This window comes from Geospiza fortis, unplaced genomic scaffold, assembly GCF_000277835.1.
Source record: "Geospiza fortis unplaced genomic scaffold, GeoFor_1.0 scaffold84, whole genome shotgun sequence".
In the NCBI taxonomy this organism is placed as follows: Eukaryota; Metazoa; Chordata; class Aves; order Passeriformes; family Thraupidae; genus Geospiza; species Geospiza fortis.
Window position 1 is genome coordinate 3,163,102 of NW_005054363.1, and position 13,662 is coordinate 3,176,763.

Below are 13,662 nucleotides of genomic sequence, written 5' to 3' on the forward strand. Positions count from 1 at the left end.
AAACAACTCTGGACAGCCAGAGTTCAAATGTGTATTAAAGCATAGCCCCTTTAGAGAGGTAACATGGTATCAACATAAACCACCTCTGCATCATCCCACATTGATGTGCTCAGTTTATGCATTAACAGCTATGCTTATTTATCTGCCCCTTCAGCAAACACATGAGCCATGGGAGACAAAGGTGAAGCCAAGTTCTTTCAGGTAATAGATCAACAGCCAAGGTCAGGTCTTCTGCACAGTTACTGCTCCACAGAAATTCTCTCCTTATTCCCAAGCAATATAGGAGCTGAAAGGTGTAATGTCCTTAACCAGAAAGCACTGAATTGCCTGAGAACACAGCAGTTAGCTCCTACAGACACTATACTGTGTTTAAACCACTGACCTGCCACAGGAGCTAAAGCAATTCTGACTTGTTGTCCATGTTGTCTGTTGTAGATGAGGTTGCCTGAGAGAACAAAAACTCTACCTGACTCCTCTGTTGCCTTACCTTCTTTTCATTAGCTGCTTGCTAAAATCTCCATCTTCACCTGACAGTATTTTCTACACTCAGGCATACCTGAGCAGTACACTGGCTGACAGACATTTATGGTCAAATCCTTGCCCTTATTTACTCCTGTACAAATCTGACACTTCACAGGTTGGAGAGAGAAATGAGCATAAGGGCTTAACTCAAATTATATGAGTAGACTGATGTGCTGGAGAGAATTCCTTCTTCCACTGGCTCTGCAGGACTGGCACTGGAAAGCAGTAATAAAACTGAAGTGGACAGATATTTTTCATACTTGAAAAGATCAGGATTTAAACAGGAAATTGCACTTTTAAGTATCACTTTCAGAAATAAAACTGCCTCCTGCTATTCATCCTGCTACTAAAAAGTCAGATGAAGATATCAAATTACACGTGTATGCTGTGAAATTCCATCTGCATTGCTTTCATATACCTATAAAAATGTTCTAATGGACTTCAAAAGCAGTTCAAGTAAAAATAAAATGATCCCTCAAGCTGAAATGTTAGGATCTGTAGAAGGGCAAAACTGGACATTCAAGTGTGCAGTGCTGGTGGTGTTGTTTTTGAGAAATGATGACTGAAGCCCCGTACACGGACAAAAGTACCCATGTAACAGCAGTCATTAACAGCATGCACGGGCAACCTGAAGAGGAGCATCAGGCACCGCCTTTCTTTTGCAACTGCTCCAGTTTTCTTCTTAAGAGATTGTAGTTTTCCTTGGTTCCTGGTGCCATGGGATCAAGCTTCAGAGAGACTTCATAGTGCTTCTTGGCCAAGTCAAGGTTTCCCCAGCGATGATAAAGCACAGCTGGAACATCAATGGATAGTTTCGTTAGCAATATTGTTGAATAATGCACAATCTTGCCAATCACTTGGAGAACAACACTGAGGTATTTGTTTCCAGTGAGGGTCTGTCACTGGCTGGTGGCACAGTAGCTGCTTGTTCTATTGCCAAATGCAGGAGCAAAGCCTGGGAGCAGAACTGGCATGGGAATGATGAAGGAATGAATTACAATGGAGCCATAAATGGCAGCTCTTATCTGGTGAGCTCATTGCGGGTTACAAGCATAGCATAAATGAACCAATTTGCAGACACTAAAGTGCAGCTACCTCTGGGCTGGATTTTGCAGCCCTCTTGATCTGTCATATCATGTGACAGCTTTTCTGGCTTTAGTGCCCTGTTCATCTGGCTGGCAGTTCTTCTAGAAAGTAAAATAGAAATCTGCCGAGCAGGAAGAAGGCGCAAAAGATTGCTTTTTCTTTTTAAACACAATTAATATGAAGCAAATAAACAATTCAGCTGATAAGATTTAGAAAGGCTCTTACCCAAATTACCATGATAACTGGCAGCATTTGGATTGGCTTTAATTGCCTTGAGGAACAAAGCTTCAGATTCCTGAATAATTTAAAATAACAAGTCATCAGGAAAGTCCATTCTCATATATATAAAACAGTGCCAAATTTACCCACCACTGTAATTACAAACCCTCCAAAACTATGCCATATCTATATGATACCACCATATAAATATCCTAAGCCTGCCTGATCTTGTAGCTCAGGTGGTTACAGCCCTCTGAAACCAGTAATAATGCTGCAAATAAGTGTCATGTTTTCACAGGCTGCTGTTATTTTAGCAGAAATTTATTAAGCGCTAGTGAACTTTGCTCTTTACCTAAATTACCCTTTTTAAAATAGTTATAGTATTTTCAAACATTACCTGCTGAAGTTTTCCCTACTTATGCAATCAAATTAAGGAAATGTAATTTGGTATCTAAACAAAATGCCTATAGACACTTTTCCTTTTACAATAGTTTTAGCATTAAAAATAGGGGCATTCCAGTAAATCCCTTTCAAACAGATGTGTGGTTCCCCATGAAGAGTGGCTGAGTACCTTTTACTTAAAAAAGCAAAAAGCATGCCAAATCATATCATGCCATGTAACATCCTTCACAATTTCCTCACCAGTTATCTTCTCTGTATTACTGCTTGCAATGTGTGCTCTTAAGACTCTTGATATCTGAGTACCTCTTAGAAAACCTCAGGTCCCTCACCTAATATTCAGAGAATAATTTACCGTTAAATTTATTCTCTAATTAAAACAAACTAGTGGCTAATATTGCTACTTTTTTCCCCAGAGCACATTTCCTGCAGAAGTTTAAAAACTCACATCCCCTCCCCAATCCAAATGGAGCATATTTACTCAATAACATGCAAGTTTAGATACTTGAGAGCAAATTTTACATAGATTTCTATGCTGTGCTGTGCTCTAGGGAAAGTTGCTCATTCAGTTTCAATGCAAATGACCTGAAGATAAAATTACCTCAATGTGGTAGGCTTCCATCTGAATGCACATACTTGCTGTCTGAGGTATGTGAGAACAGTAACATAGAGAAAAGTCCTTTCCTTTGTGCTAAGCTTTCACTGCTTAAAATAAATCACAGGCTCTACTGAAAAAGAAAGCCTGTCAGCCAGATTTTTGGTTCCACCATCTTCTCATGTCAAGCATGAAATAACTCTCTGTAAGGGTCCCTTCAGGGGAAAAGAAATTTCTGATGTCAAGATTGAGTCACTCAGCTCTGAATGACTTAAGAGCCTCCCCATATGTCCAAATTCAAACCCAAACTAAAAGCATTACTGAGCACTGCTGAGGCTGCCATTCTCAAGCCAGGAGAGACTCATGCAGAAACTGCCTTCATCTCCACAGGTCAAGGAAATTACAAACCCCAGGTTCTCTGAGCTGGTCCAGTGGAGGGCTATGAAGATGATGAGGGGACTGGAGCATCTTTTATGAGGAAAGGCAGAAGGAGCTGGGCCTGCTCACCCTCAAGAAGAGATAACTGAGAGGGGACCTCATCAATGTCTAAGTATCTGAAGGGAGGGCGCCAAAAGGATGGATCCAGGCTCTTCTCATTCATGCCATGCAACAGCACAAGAGGCAATGAGCAGCAACTGATGCATGGGAAGTTCCATCTGAACACGAGGAAGAACTTCTTTACTGTTCAGGTGACAGACCACTGGAACAGATTGACCAGAAGTTGTGCAGTGTCCTTCCCTGGAGATATTCAAAACTTGCTTGGACGCAATTCTGTGCAACCTGCTCTAGGTGAACCTACTCTAGCAGGGGGTTGGATGAGACAATCTCCAGAGGTCCTTTCCAACCCCAACTATTCTGTGATTCTGATTTTGTTTCAGGACAAGGAATATTTGGATACAAGTTAACAAGGGGAACCAGATGCCTGCAAATTTACCTGCACAGTGCAAGTTCTAGCATTGCTTTCCTATGGCATGAGCAGTTGCTCCTGCATTCTCATATCCAGACTATTAAGGTTCCTGGATGCATCGGTCTTTTTGAAACCAATACTGTTTAGTGATTTCATTCATATTTTGGATGATGGGACTGAATGCAGTTTCAAAACTTTACAGGTAGCACCTAAGAGGAGGGAATTAGAAATACATTGGAAGAGAGAACAGCTATTTTCAGGGACCTGGGCAGGGCAGAGAAACAGACTAACAGGAATCACAGAATAGTTGAGGCTGGAATGGACCTCTGGTGGCCATGTGACTTTGATATGCACTTCCGAGACCACACCTCAACTATGTGTTCAGGCTGGGGGTCTCCATTACAAGAAAGACAAAGACATACTCCAGTGAGTCTTCCAGAAAGCCACCAAAATGGTACAGGGCTGGAGCACAAGATGTTGTTGTGGTGTGAGAGGAAGTGAGTTTTTTGGGATGCTGTGGTCAAACCAACTGAAAGAACTGGATGTTTTTAACTTTCGGGAGAGAAGATGAAGGTGCTGCCTACAACTACCTGATGATAATACAGAGAAGATGGAAACAGACTCTTCTCACATGTCTGTGAGATGGGGTAAGACATAATGGATGCAAACTGGCATACAAGAAATTCCAATTAAAGGAAACATCAATTTTTTTTTATTATAAAGTTGGTCAAGCACCGAAAGATGCTGTCCAGAGAGGTTATACAATCTCTATTGACAGAGATATTCAGCATTCAACTGGAACTGGCACTGGTTTGGGTTAGGGGTTGGACTAGATGACCTTTAGATGTCATTTCCAGGCAAAATTATTCCATGATTTCCATGTTTCTGAGACTCAAAAATTCGGCAAGTGGTGCAAGTTAACCTCCTCTTTTCATACAACTCTCAAATCCTAAAAATCAGCAGTGGATTGGCTCTTTAAAGCATGCAGTAATTTCAAGTCCCACAAAGTTGTGCTTTTTCCCACTCCAAATTTTAGTATTTTGGTCTAGTAAATCTCTTTGTTCCTCACTGGGCAGGTTAACAGCAATCAAAATGAAAGATATACTGACCATTTAAATCAGCCTTATGCCTAAAAGTTGCCACTTACACAGAGAAGGAGCACCTCATGTACAGACTTTCACTGCTGAAGGACAGTAGGACAACACGTGCAGATAATTTAATGAAATAGATATTCAAGAGCTGGCTGCTATTACCATACATCTTCAACTCCATGCTGAGAATATTTTTATCACCACTACTTTGCTCAGCAGCTAGTCGAAGCATAGTGGTTGTTTAAAGGCTATTTAAGGTGCATCATATTCATATTACTGTGGATATATGGAGTAAATGTATATTCCAGTACATCAGTGGTATTTCAAATTGCTGCATCTTGCCAAATCTTCAAGTGTTGCCAAGAAACTTGCAGCCTGCATATAGCAAAGGCTTGGGGTAAGCACACCACATTCCATCTGCTGCCAAGGCCACAAAATTGTAGTCTGGCTTTATTTCAAATACAAAAAATGCTGAATGGTTTCAATTTATTGCACTTTTTACAGAAAAAGCATAGATGTATATGTAACAAAAATATAGCACACATCTTTTTCAAAGAACTAAAGATAGCTTGGTTCTTCATCAATTGAGATAAGAACAAGCATTCAAAGGAGAATCAAACTTGGTATAACAGATGTTAATTAAAAAACCCAAACAAAACCACAGAAACAGCTCATCCTTTATGTGCTTTTCTCTCTGGAACAATAAATCATTCATCATTAGATACAAACACAAAATAAAGGGCTATTTTAAAAATTTTTTGTGACGTAGGAAACCTATCTTCTGCTGAAAATCAAAGTATATTTGAAACTGAAGGAGAATGTTGTGTGCTTATTGGAAGGAAATCTCTTACAACATAATAAAAACTTTTTGACTCAATGTCTTTTAAAATAAGAGATAACAAACAAAAAACCCCAGAACAAATCTTCCTGTGCGACAACAGAGCCAACATAGTAGCAACTTTTATACAGACACGTAACTAGTAACCTAATAAATTAAATGCCTGAGGTGATACAACACATCAGACACAGCCCGGCAGCACTCTGAAAATTGCCTCCATCACCTTGACAGTCTCCATCCCCCGTTTCTCCCCTCCAATTCTACTCAATAAAAATCCTTGAAGAGCCATCCACTTCTCTGTTTTTACATGGTGAGGGGGTGGACAAGAAATCTGAATTTTTCATGCTTTTTTTGGTCAGTAAGCATTCTCCCATTGCAAGTAAATCTGTATCTCCTCTTTCCAGGCAATGCCAAATACAGCTGCTGAGAACATAACCTTTGTAAGTGAGTCCTCTTTCCAATTCCCTTTATTTGCTCTCCCTGTTATAACCCATCAGTTTTTAGTGACCAGTTAAGCTCTGCACAAAACTACTACTCCATATTGAACGCTTAAAACACTCACTGGCGCCCTGCTTTTTTTTCTGGGCTCTACTATTCCTTTTGCTTTTTTCAGAATGTGGACTTAAAAGCTGCACTTTCCCCTACTCTTACTTCTGCATTGTCTCCAACACGGTCTCCTGCAGCATAATAACCTTTCAGGGCTGGCAATCAAAACCACTATCTTCTTTTATATTTTTTAAATCCACTAAGACAGTCTTGTCTCTCCTACACCTGGAAAAATTTTCTAGCTTGTTTTCAACTTATTTTTTCAACTTTATTTCATTATAAATGCTCTGTATTCTGCCATGCTACATATTCTCCCTGATGAATTACTATAAAATCCTCTGTTCTTCCACGGGCCTGACTCACCAAAATAATTCTAGCAATTACCTCCTCCATAATCTCATACCTTATGCGTTCTGGATGTTAATTTGTATCCTTCTGGAACTTTGTTAAATCAACCTAAAATATGTATTTTATAACACTCTCAGGTGGAGAGAGAAAAAAATTAGAGCGTCCAGGAAAAAAACCCTAGCCAGTCTAGAAGAACAGCAACTGGGTGTTTAACAGTATCACTAACACAAACAAAAGCCAGCGCTGGGTTGTCACAAGCCCTGGCCTCACACGTGAACAGGTCAGGACTCCACAGCTGATCAATACTGTAGAAATATAAGCGGTCACAGTAACTACTGGACAGAGGTATCTATTTTGAGAATCACAGACTTATTAAAGTTGGAAAAGACCTTTAAGATCATGAGGTCTAACTGTAAACCCTGCACCACCAGCATGTTCACCATAAAACCTCAAGTGCCATATCCATACATTTTTTGAACACTTCCATGGATGGTGGACTCCACCACTTCCCTGGGAAATCTGGTTCAATGTTTTACAACCCCTTTTATGAAAAAAATGTCCTGATATCTAATCTAAACCTTTCCTGGTGCAACTTAGGCCATTTCCTCTTGATAAGTTTCATATTGTAGAATCTTCACACTTTCTATATAAATGAGGATGTTCCTACAGTGCTGTTAACATTATCACTATCAAAAAGATATCAAACCCCTTAAAAGCCTAAAAAAAACTAAAAAAGGTTCAGTAAATGATGTTTTTCAAAGGTACACCAAGGACTTGATTATTAATTTGTCCCTATCACATACATAAATCACTGATTATGGAGTCAGTTTAAACAACTAAATATATTAAATGTGTATGATTTATTCTCTGTCATATCATTCCCTTTGGGAAACAAGTCATTCTCATCAGTTTCATTATATTTACTACTTGCAAATAAAGGTAGCTAATGCTGAGGTACCACTCACAGGCTGGTCAACTGCATCCAAGAGAAAGTTCAATACATTGAGCAATGCATGTACTTTCTGTCATAGCATTCTGAGATCAGCCAGGTATCCCATCCTCAGTCTGGGATTAACAAACTCATATTACTATATTTTAGATCGTGTTTGAGGCAAAAAGGCTAGAATTCTTATCTATATATGTACATAGTCAAAGAATACATAGCAAAAGCACATGGACTAGCCTGTCCCATCTAATTTGAGTTCCTGAAATAAGATCTTTAATTCAGTGCAGGCTCTCTCCCTCTGCAGTGAAGCAACACAAGACCCTAACTGCCCTCTAGTGTGCTTAAGAGCCTATTTCTCTCCACTGACTACTGGCATAGTATAGAGCAGAAACATTTGTAACCCAGGCATCTAAAATAACGAGGGATGAGCTCAAGACAGAATCACACACCAATACTGTGGTAGAAACGGGCACTGAAACGTTTTAAACAGATTCTCTAAGTCATAGTCCACAATGATCTCCTCAAATGACTTTTACAAAAAATGTAGATAGAGTTTAATTAAGGAAAAAAACCCAATGAATCCAACCCAAAGCCCTAGAGTCAAAAAGCTCTAGTTACCTACCTTATATTTTTGTGATTTTCCCAGTACATTAGCCAAGGAAAACATAAGGGAATGATCATTAGGTATTAATTCCAGGGCTTCTCTTCCAACTGCTTCTGCTTGAGCTAGATTGCCTGGGAGCCCAGGTAGCAGAAAAAGAGAAGGCATATTTTAACACAGCCTTATTAGTTCATGCTGCAAGCACACATCTTTTACAAATAGCTGACTGCATAATTTTTTAGAGAAAACCAGGTATCACACACGCACACACAAATGTAAAATCCTGTAGATTAAGGCAAAAGAATATCTTCATTTTGTTTTCAATAGATAACACCTTCAGAAGAACAAAAAAGCAGAGATTAAAAAGTTCTGGAATTTAATCTACAAGACAAACATGCTTGCATAACGATGGCATTTTAAGTAAGTATCAGAAATTCAATTTATGGGCTGGATTTCAAGCAATGCTTTAAAATCACTGAGTAGGAAAGCATTCTTTTATTATTAGAGGGGGTCTGGGTAGCCAAAGAAGAGGTAGAAGTCCTTTTAGATAAAAACAGATAAAGGTTTAAGTTTTTCTAGACACTGAATTATTTATTAAAACATTCAAAGAGACCTTTACCTGTGTTATCAAGCAATATTATCATATTGTTCCAGGCCAAACTGTGCTCTGGTTTCAGGACTGTAGCATTCCTCCATGCATTCAATGCATCTATATGGCGATTCAAATCTGCATACTAAAACAAAAGAAAAATCCAGTATTTTTGCTATTACTTGCTTTACTTTCCTATCATTCACTAAAGACACTAAAAAGGTGTTAATGTCTTGTCCTTTCTAGTAGGATTTCTTTTTATAGACAAAAATAAACATAAAAGGAATACTCTTGTAGTATGGAAGATAAGAATGCTATATACTATTTTCCTTTTCTTTCCTCTGCGAGGGAGGCTTGTCTTCAAATATGCATGTACCAATAGAATAAGGAGACGAAACAGCATACAATTTAGAAATCTACAAGAGATTTAGTAAATATTTAATGTACATATTTTCAAAAATCTGATTTGAATTTTTCAGCATAGTTCTACTAGCTAACAATATACTAAGGAATGCAAAACATTGGGAAATTATTAATAACACCTTTTGGATAAAAAAATAATTAAAATCTGTATTTTTGTTCATACTTCTTTATATGATAAAGTAGGATTACCAAAGGTTGTATGGAAGGAAGTATACTGGGAAAGCAATAGGAAAAGCTACCAAAAGTATGAAATCACTGTGAAATAAAATAGAAGCAAACTGGGATAACTGTCAGCTTTTAACAGTACAGCAGAATTATATAAATCTTTCTATATATACATACATATAGAAAGACACGCAGATTCCAGTCATAGCTATCATTTATTCAAAAGCACTTACCAACCGCCCTAAATTGTAGTAACAATCTGGATATTTTTTTCTGTGTTTAATTGCTGTCCAGTAGCTTTGCTCTGCCTCTTCAAACCTTCTTAAACTGTTCTGCACTATTCCTAGATTCATCCATGCAGCAGCAAAATCAGGTCTGGGCAAATTGGGAAAAAACCACCAAGAGAGAGGACAATTAAGCATTTGAAACACAAGATCCTATTGTATAATTTTGGCTCAGTTGGTGCAAAACACTGCTTAGCATTGGTCTAAACATACTGTATTTGTACAGCTAAGGACAGCAACTCCTCTGCTTCATGGAGCTCATTTCTTTCTTTCAGAATATTTCCAAGGTTGTTCATGGCATGCACATATTTTGGATTCAACCTAAAATTTAAAATTTAAGAGATTATTATTATGTATGGACATGTATTAATATATGCAAATTGCTAGCTCTGCAACACTGCAGAACATGAAAATGAACACCTAAGCATTTTCTTCATGTTGAACATGAAAGCAATTTTAGGAAAAATCATTAAAGCAGTAAAATTTCTAATACCTTACAGCTTCTCTGTAGTATTTGATTGCAGCACTTTGATTTCCTTTGTCAGCCAGGTTTTTGCCAACATTGTAGTGCACCTGAAAAACACAGATGGATATTCCACCAGATGCCACACAGTCAGATATTTTGTGGAATCAAGTAGCTAAAAATTCTTTCTCTAAAAAGAAACAGTCAGCACTTGTGTCATTCACTGCTTTTGGTGTAGGTTGATACTTAGGATTGGATAATTCATACAATGAAGACAGTAAGACAAAATCTGAGGTACAGATCAGCTTACCTATTCCAGCTATTTAAGAAAGATTATTAATTTCCTAGTTTTATAAATGAGGTCACCACACCTTTCACAAGGCACTTTGTATGGAGACCTCCTGCTCTTAATTTTATTTGTTTGCCAGGTAAGAGAAAGTTTGACTCAAATCAAATCTCTCATAGCAGAAGGAACACTACAGCAATGTGTCAAACTTTGTTTTCATTATAGCATAAATTAAAAGAAACTCAACATTCACAAAAACCCAAACAAAAGGTAACAGACACGCAAAATTATTGTCTAAAGATAAAAATGTAAAAATGTATCAAAGAGCATTTCTGAGATAATATATATAGCAACACGTTGAAGACTGCCTGTTAAAACCTGAAGGATGAAGGAAGGATCTAGAGCTTTCAGACTACAGGGAGAAGATGCATCATCCTAATTTATGGCAAGAGTAAATAGGAATAAATATATTTCAGAACAAATCTCAGTTGGAAGACATCTCAGATCCCACTTTAAGACAAATCTCAGAAGACTATGTTACCTGGTTGAAAAGTACTGTGAGTACTGAGTCTTGAAAAGAGATTTCTCAGCACCCAGACCAGGACTCATTATTTAGATGACTTTACTATCTGAAATTGAATTCTATATACTTCATCTAAAACAAATACATACGGTAATTTTTCCCAAACTTTGAAAATCTAATTTCAAAACAGTATACAGGAATAACTTCAGATTGAAGTCCAAAAAGATAGGTTCATAATGCACTTAGATAAGTCTAATTCACCTTCTATATTCAAAAAAGGATTTTATCTGACATGTCCATTAACTGAAAACCCCTAATTGCAGTTGGCACACTATCTGGGACCTATTGATCCAGCACACATGAGTATTGGAGCCTAGTTGTTATGGCATTGAATTGTTGAATTTCATCTCTATGTAACTATTGTCACATGCAGTAACATACCACCAACAAATAAAGTTAAGCACATTTCCTATGCTTTCTCAAATGGGAGAAAAAGTATTTTCACTGGTTTTACAGAGAGCAGAGATGCTCTAAAGCTTACTAAGCATGCACAGAGGCAGCTCCTCACACTGTAAGATATAAAATAGCACACAAATTCAGCACCCCATAAAAGCAGTTCTAGCACAGCTTCCACGAAGAAAAAAATCCTGGCACTGTACTGTACATTCATAAAAATATGACAAGGCCCATGGCCAAGAAGCAAGAGAATGGTACATTTACATCAAGAAATAACCAAACAAAGATCCATTGACAGTGTCAAAAAATACAAGAAGACAGAGCAGCATTTCTCCAGGAGTCATTAAAGTAAATTGAAATACCCTGAAAGATGTTTCTCAGGACTGAATTCTATTTATATATCTCTTCCAGAAATTATTCAGAACACTGAGATTCTTACCAAACTGGATTGCTCTGATTATATATGTTGAAGTTCACATATTCAAATTTTACCCAGATAAAAGATAAATTGTGGCAACATAAAAGAAATACTTAAAGATTTCACTGAATACTGGATGTTAGCCCTTGAAGAAGATAAGTTTACACTTCAGTATCAGCAAACAAAATTATATTTAACTTGGCTGAATTTCATTCTTTAAGAAGCTTTACAAAATGAAATTTTACTAAAGACTGAGTCAGAGCAGATGAGAAAAGTCTTGATGTACACCAACCACTCAGTCTTTCACATGTCAGCAGTCTTGTGTTAGGAAACAGCACTTCACTTTCTATTTTTCACAGTTTTTTTAAAAAAAACCATGTAGTATCTTCACATCCATTTTTTTCCCAAAAGTACCAGTAGCAAGAATATTTTTCTCATGTAAACAGAATTGTGCAGTCTGAAGAAAAGTGAGAGATATCAATTCTCTCAAGTCAAAACATCAAATGAAGTATTAAGTGCACAGGTACATTTTGTGAACTGAACAAAAAAGATGTACTATAGTCTATTAAAACTGAATGCACAACTATTTAAATAAATTAGCATTTTCAATGGTGTATTACTTTTGCCCTCAGCTATAGCTCCCGTGTGAAAGGAAATGATGTTTCTATACAATACTCCCAAAAATGAAGGGCTCCTTGCTGTATGTAAGTTTTCTAATTTCCCTTCAAGTGAAATTGTAGCTTTAGTTCCTCTTAATATGGTGGTGACAAAGAAAGGAAGAGGAAAGAAGCCCAAAACCAAATATATCAAAAGAAGTGCCCAGCCTCCCAGAAACATCCAATGACAAAACCAGCTCTGCAATGGGTTACAGGATGCAGTAACATCCTGCCTTTAAGAGCAGAAGCAGCAAAGGGTTTCCAGGCACATCCAGACATCTGAGAGGTACTTCTGCCATCCAGCTGTGCCTCTCACTTCAGTGGCCATGGCAGAGAGATGCCAAGGTCAGCCTTTAGCTCACTGAAGGCAAGCCTGCAGTAACCACTGCTGTCTGCTGAGCACAGGGCTGTGGCTCTCCTGCACAACATGGGACACAGGTGCTTTCTGTGGACCAATGGGTGGGAGGAATCTGGTCTTTAATAATGAGGGGCTGGTGAGTTGTTTAAAATTTCATCTCTAGAGGTGTGGTTCTTCTGTTTTCGACAGATATTGTGCATGCCAGCCTGGGAGGGAAGATTTTCCTTTCCTGGTTAAACATTTAAGAGCCCTTCGATATGAAATGATTAAATATTAACTGGAAATGACGTATTACATTATACTCAGATGATCCTTTATCAATCTTAAACAGGCAATTACTTTACAGTAATAGCTCTAAAAGGAGCATTTCTCAGGGATGCATAACAACACAGAATTCTCAGAAATCTAAGAGATCAGGTAAAGATACCTTAGGGTAGAACCTACTTTGAACAGGCATGTGTTGTTTAAGTTAACATAACCATAGCACCAGAGCCTAGCCAAAGAATAGGCTCTATGTATTTGTCTGTTCAATACCTCAATCAACCTAAGAAGCCAGTATAAAAAAGAAAAAGCACTGCATATTATTCTGTGCCAGATATCCATAGTACCTGAACTCTTATTTAAATGTTAAATTTAAACAAGGAGAGGGAAAAAAATATTTTCCTGTACAAAAATGAAATTGTTGCCAGACTGAATTTTTGCTTTTGTTTTCCCTCAAAGCAGAACAGGAAGAAATTGAAATGTAATATCATCTTCTAGGAGGTACACTCCCCCTCACTTGGAGCATTACTATTATCACCAATTGTACTCTCTCTTCCTAGCTGCTGATAATCTGTTTTCAGGGAATATGAACATTTACTGAAAAGGATGAAAGCAAAGCACAGATGTCAAAATTTCTCCAGGAACATGCAGATGCCTCTGTTCAATGCCAGCTTCTGTCATC

The 13,662-nt window shown here is 37.8% G+C and overlaps 1 protein-coding gene across 1 annotated transcript in view; it reads right to left on the reverse strand.

Moving 5' to 3' along the window:
- Positions 1-6: 6 nt before the first annotated feature.
- The window catches only part of TMTC4 (transmembrane O-mannosyltransferase targeting cadherins 4), a 49,496-nt gene continuing 35,840 nt past the window's right edge, over positions 7-13,662 (reverse strand). The window contains exons 11-17 of the mRNA XM_005424124.2: positions 10,053-10,132; positions 9,773-9,880; positions 9,509-9,650; positions 8,718-8,832; positions 8,120-8,232; positions 1,834-1,903; positions 7-1,315 (exon numbers count right to left, since the gene is read on the reverse strand). Of these exons, the coding sequence (XP_005424181.1) occupies positions 1,164-1,315; positions 1,834-1,903; positions 8,120-8,232; positions 8,718-8,832; positions 9,509-9,650; positions 9,773-9,880; positions 10,053-10,132 (780 nt within the window). The 3' untranslated portion in view covers positions 7-1,163. The remainder of the gene's footprint in view (positions 1,316-1,833; positions 1,904-8,119; positions 8,233-8,717; positions 8,833-9,508; positions 9,651-9,772; positions 9,881-10,052; positions 10,133-13,662) is intronic.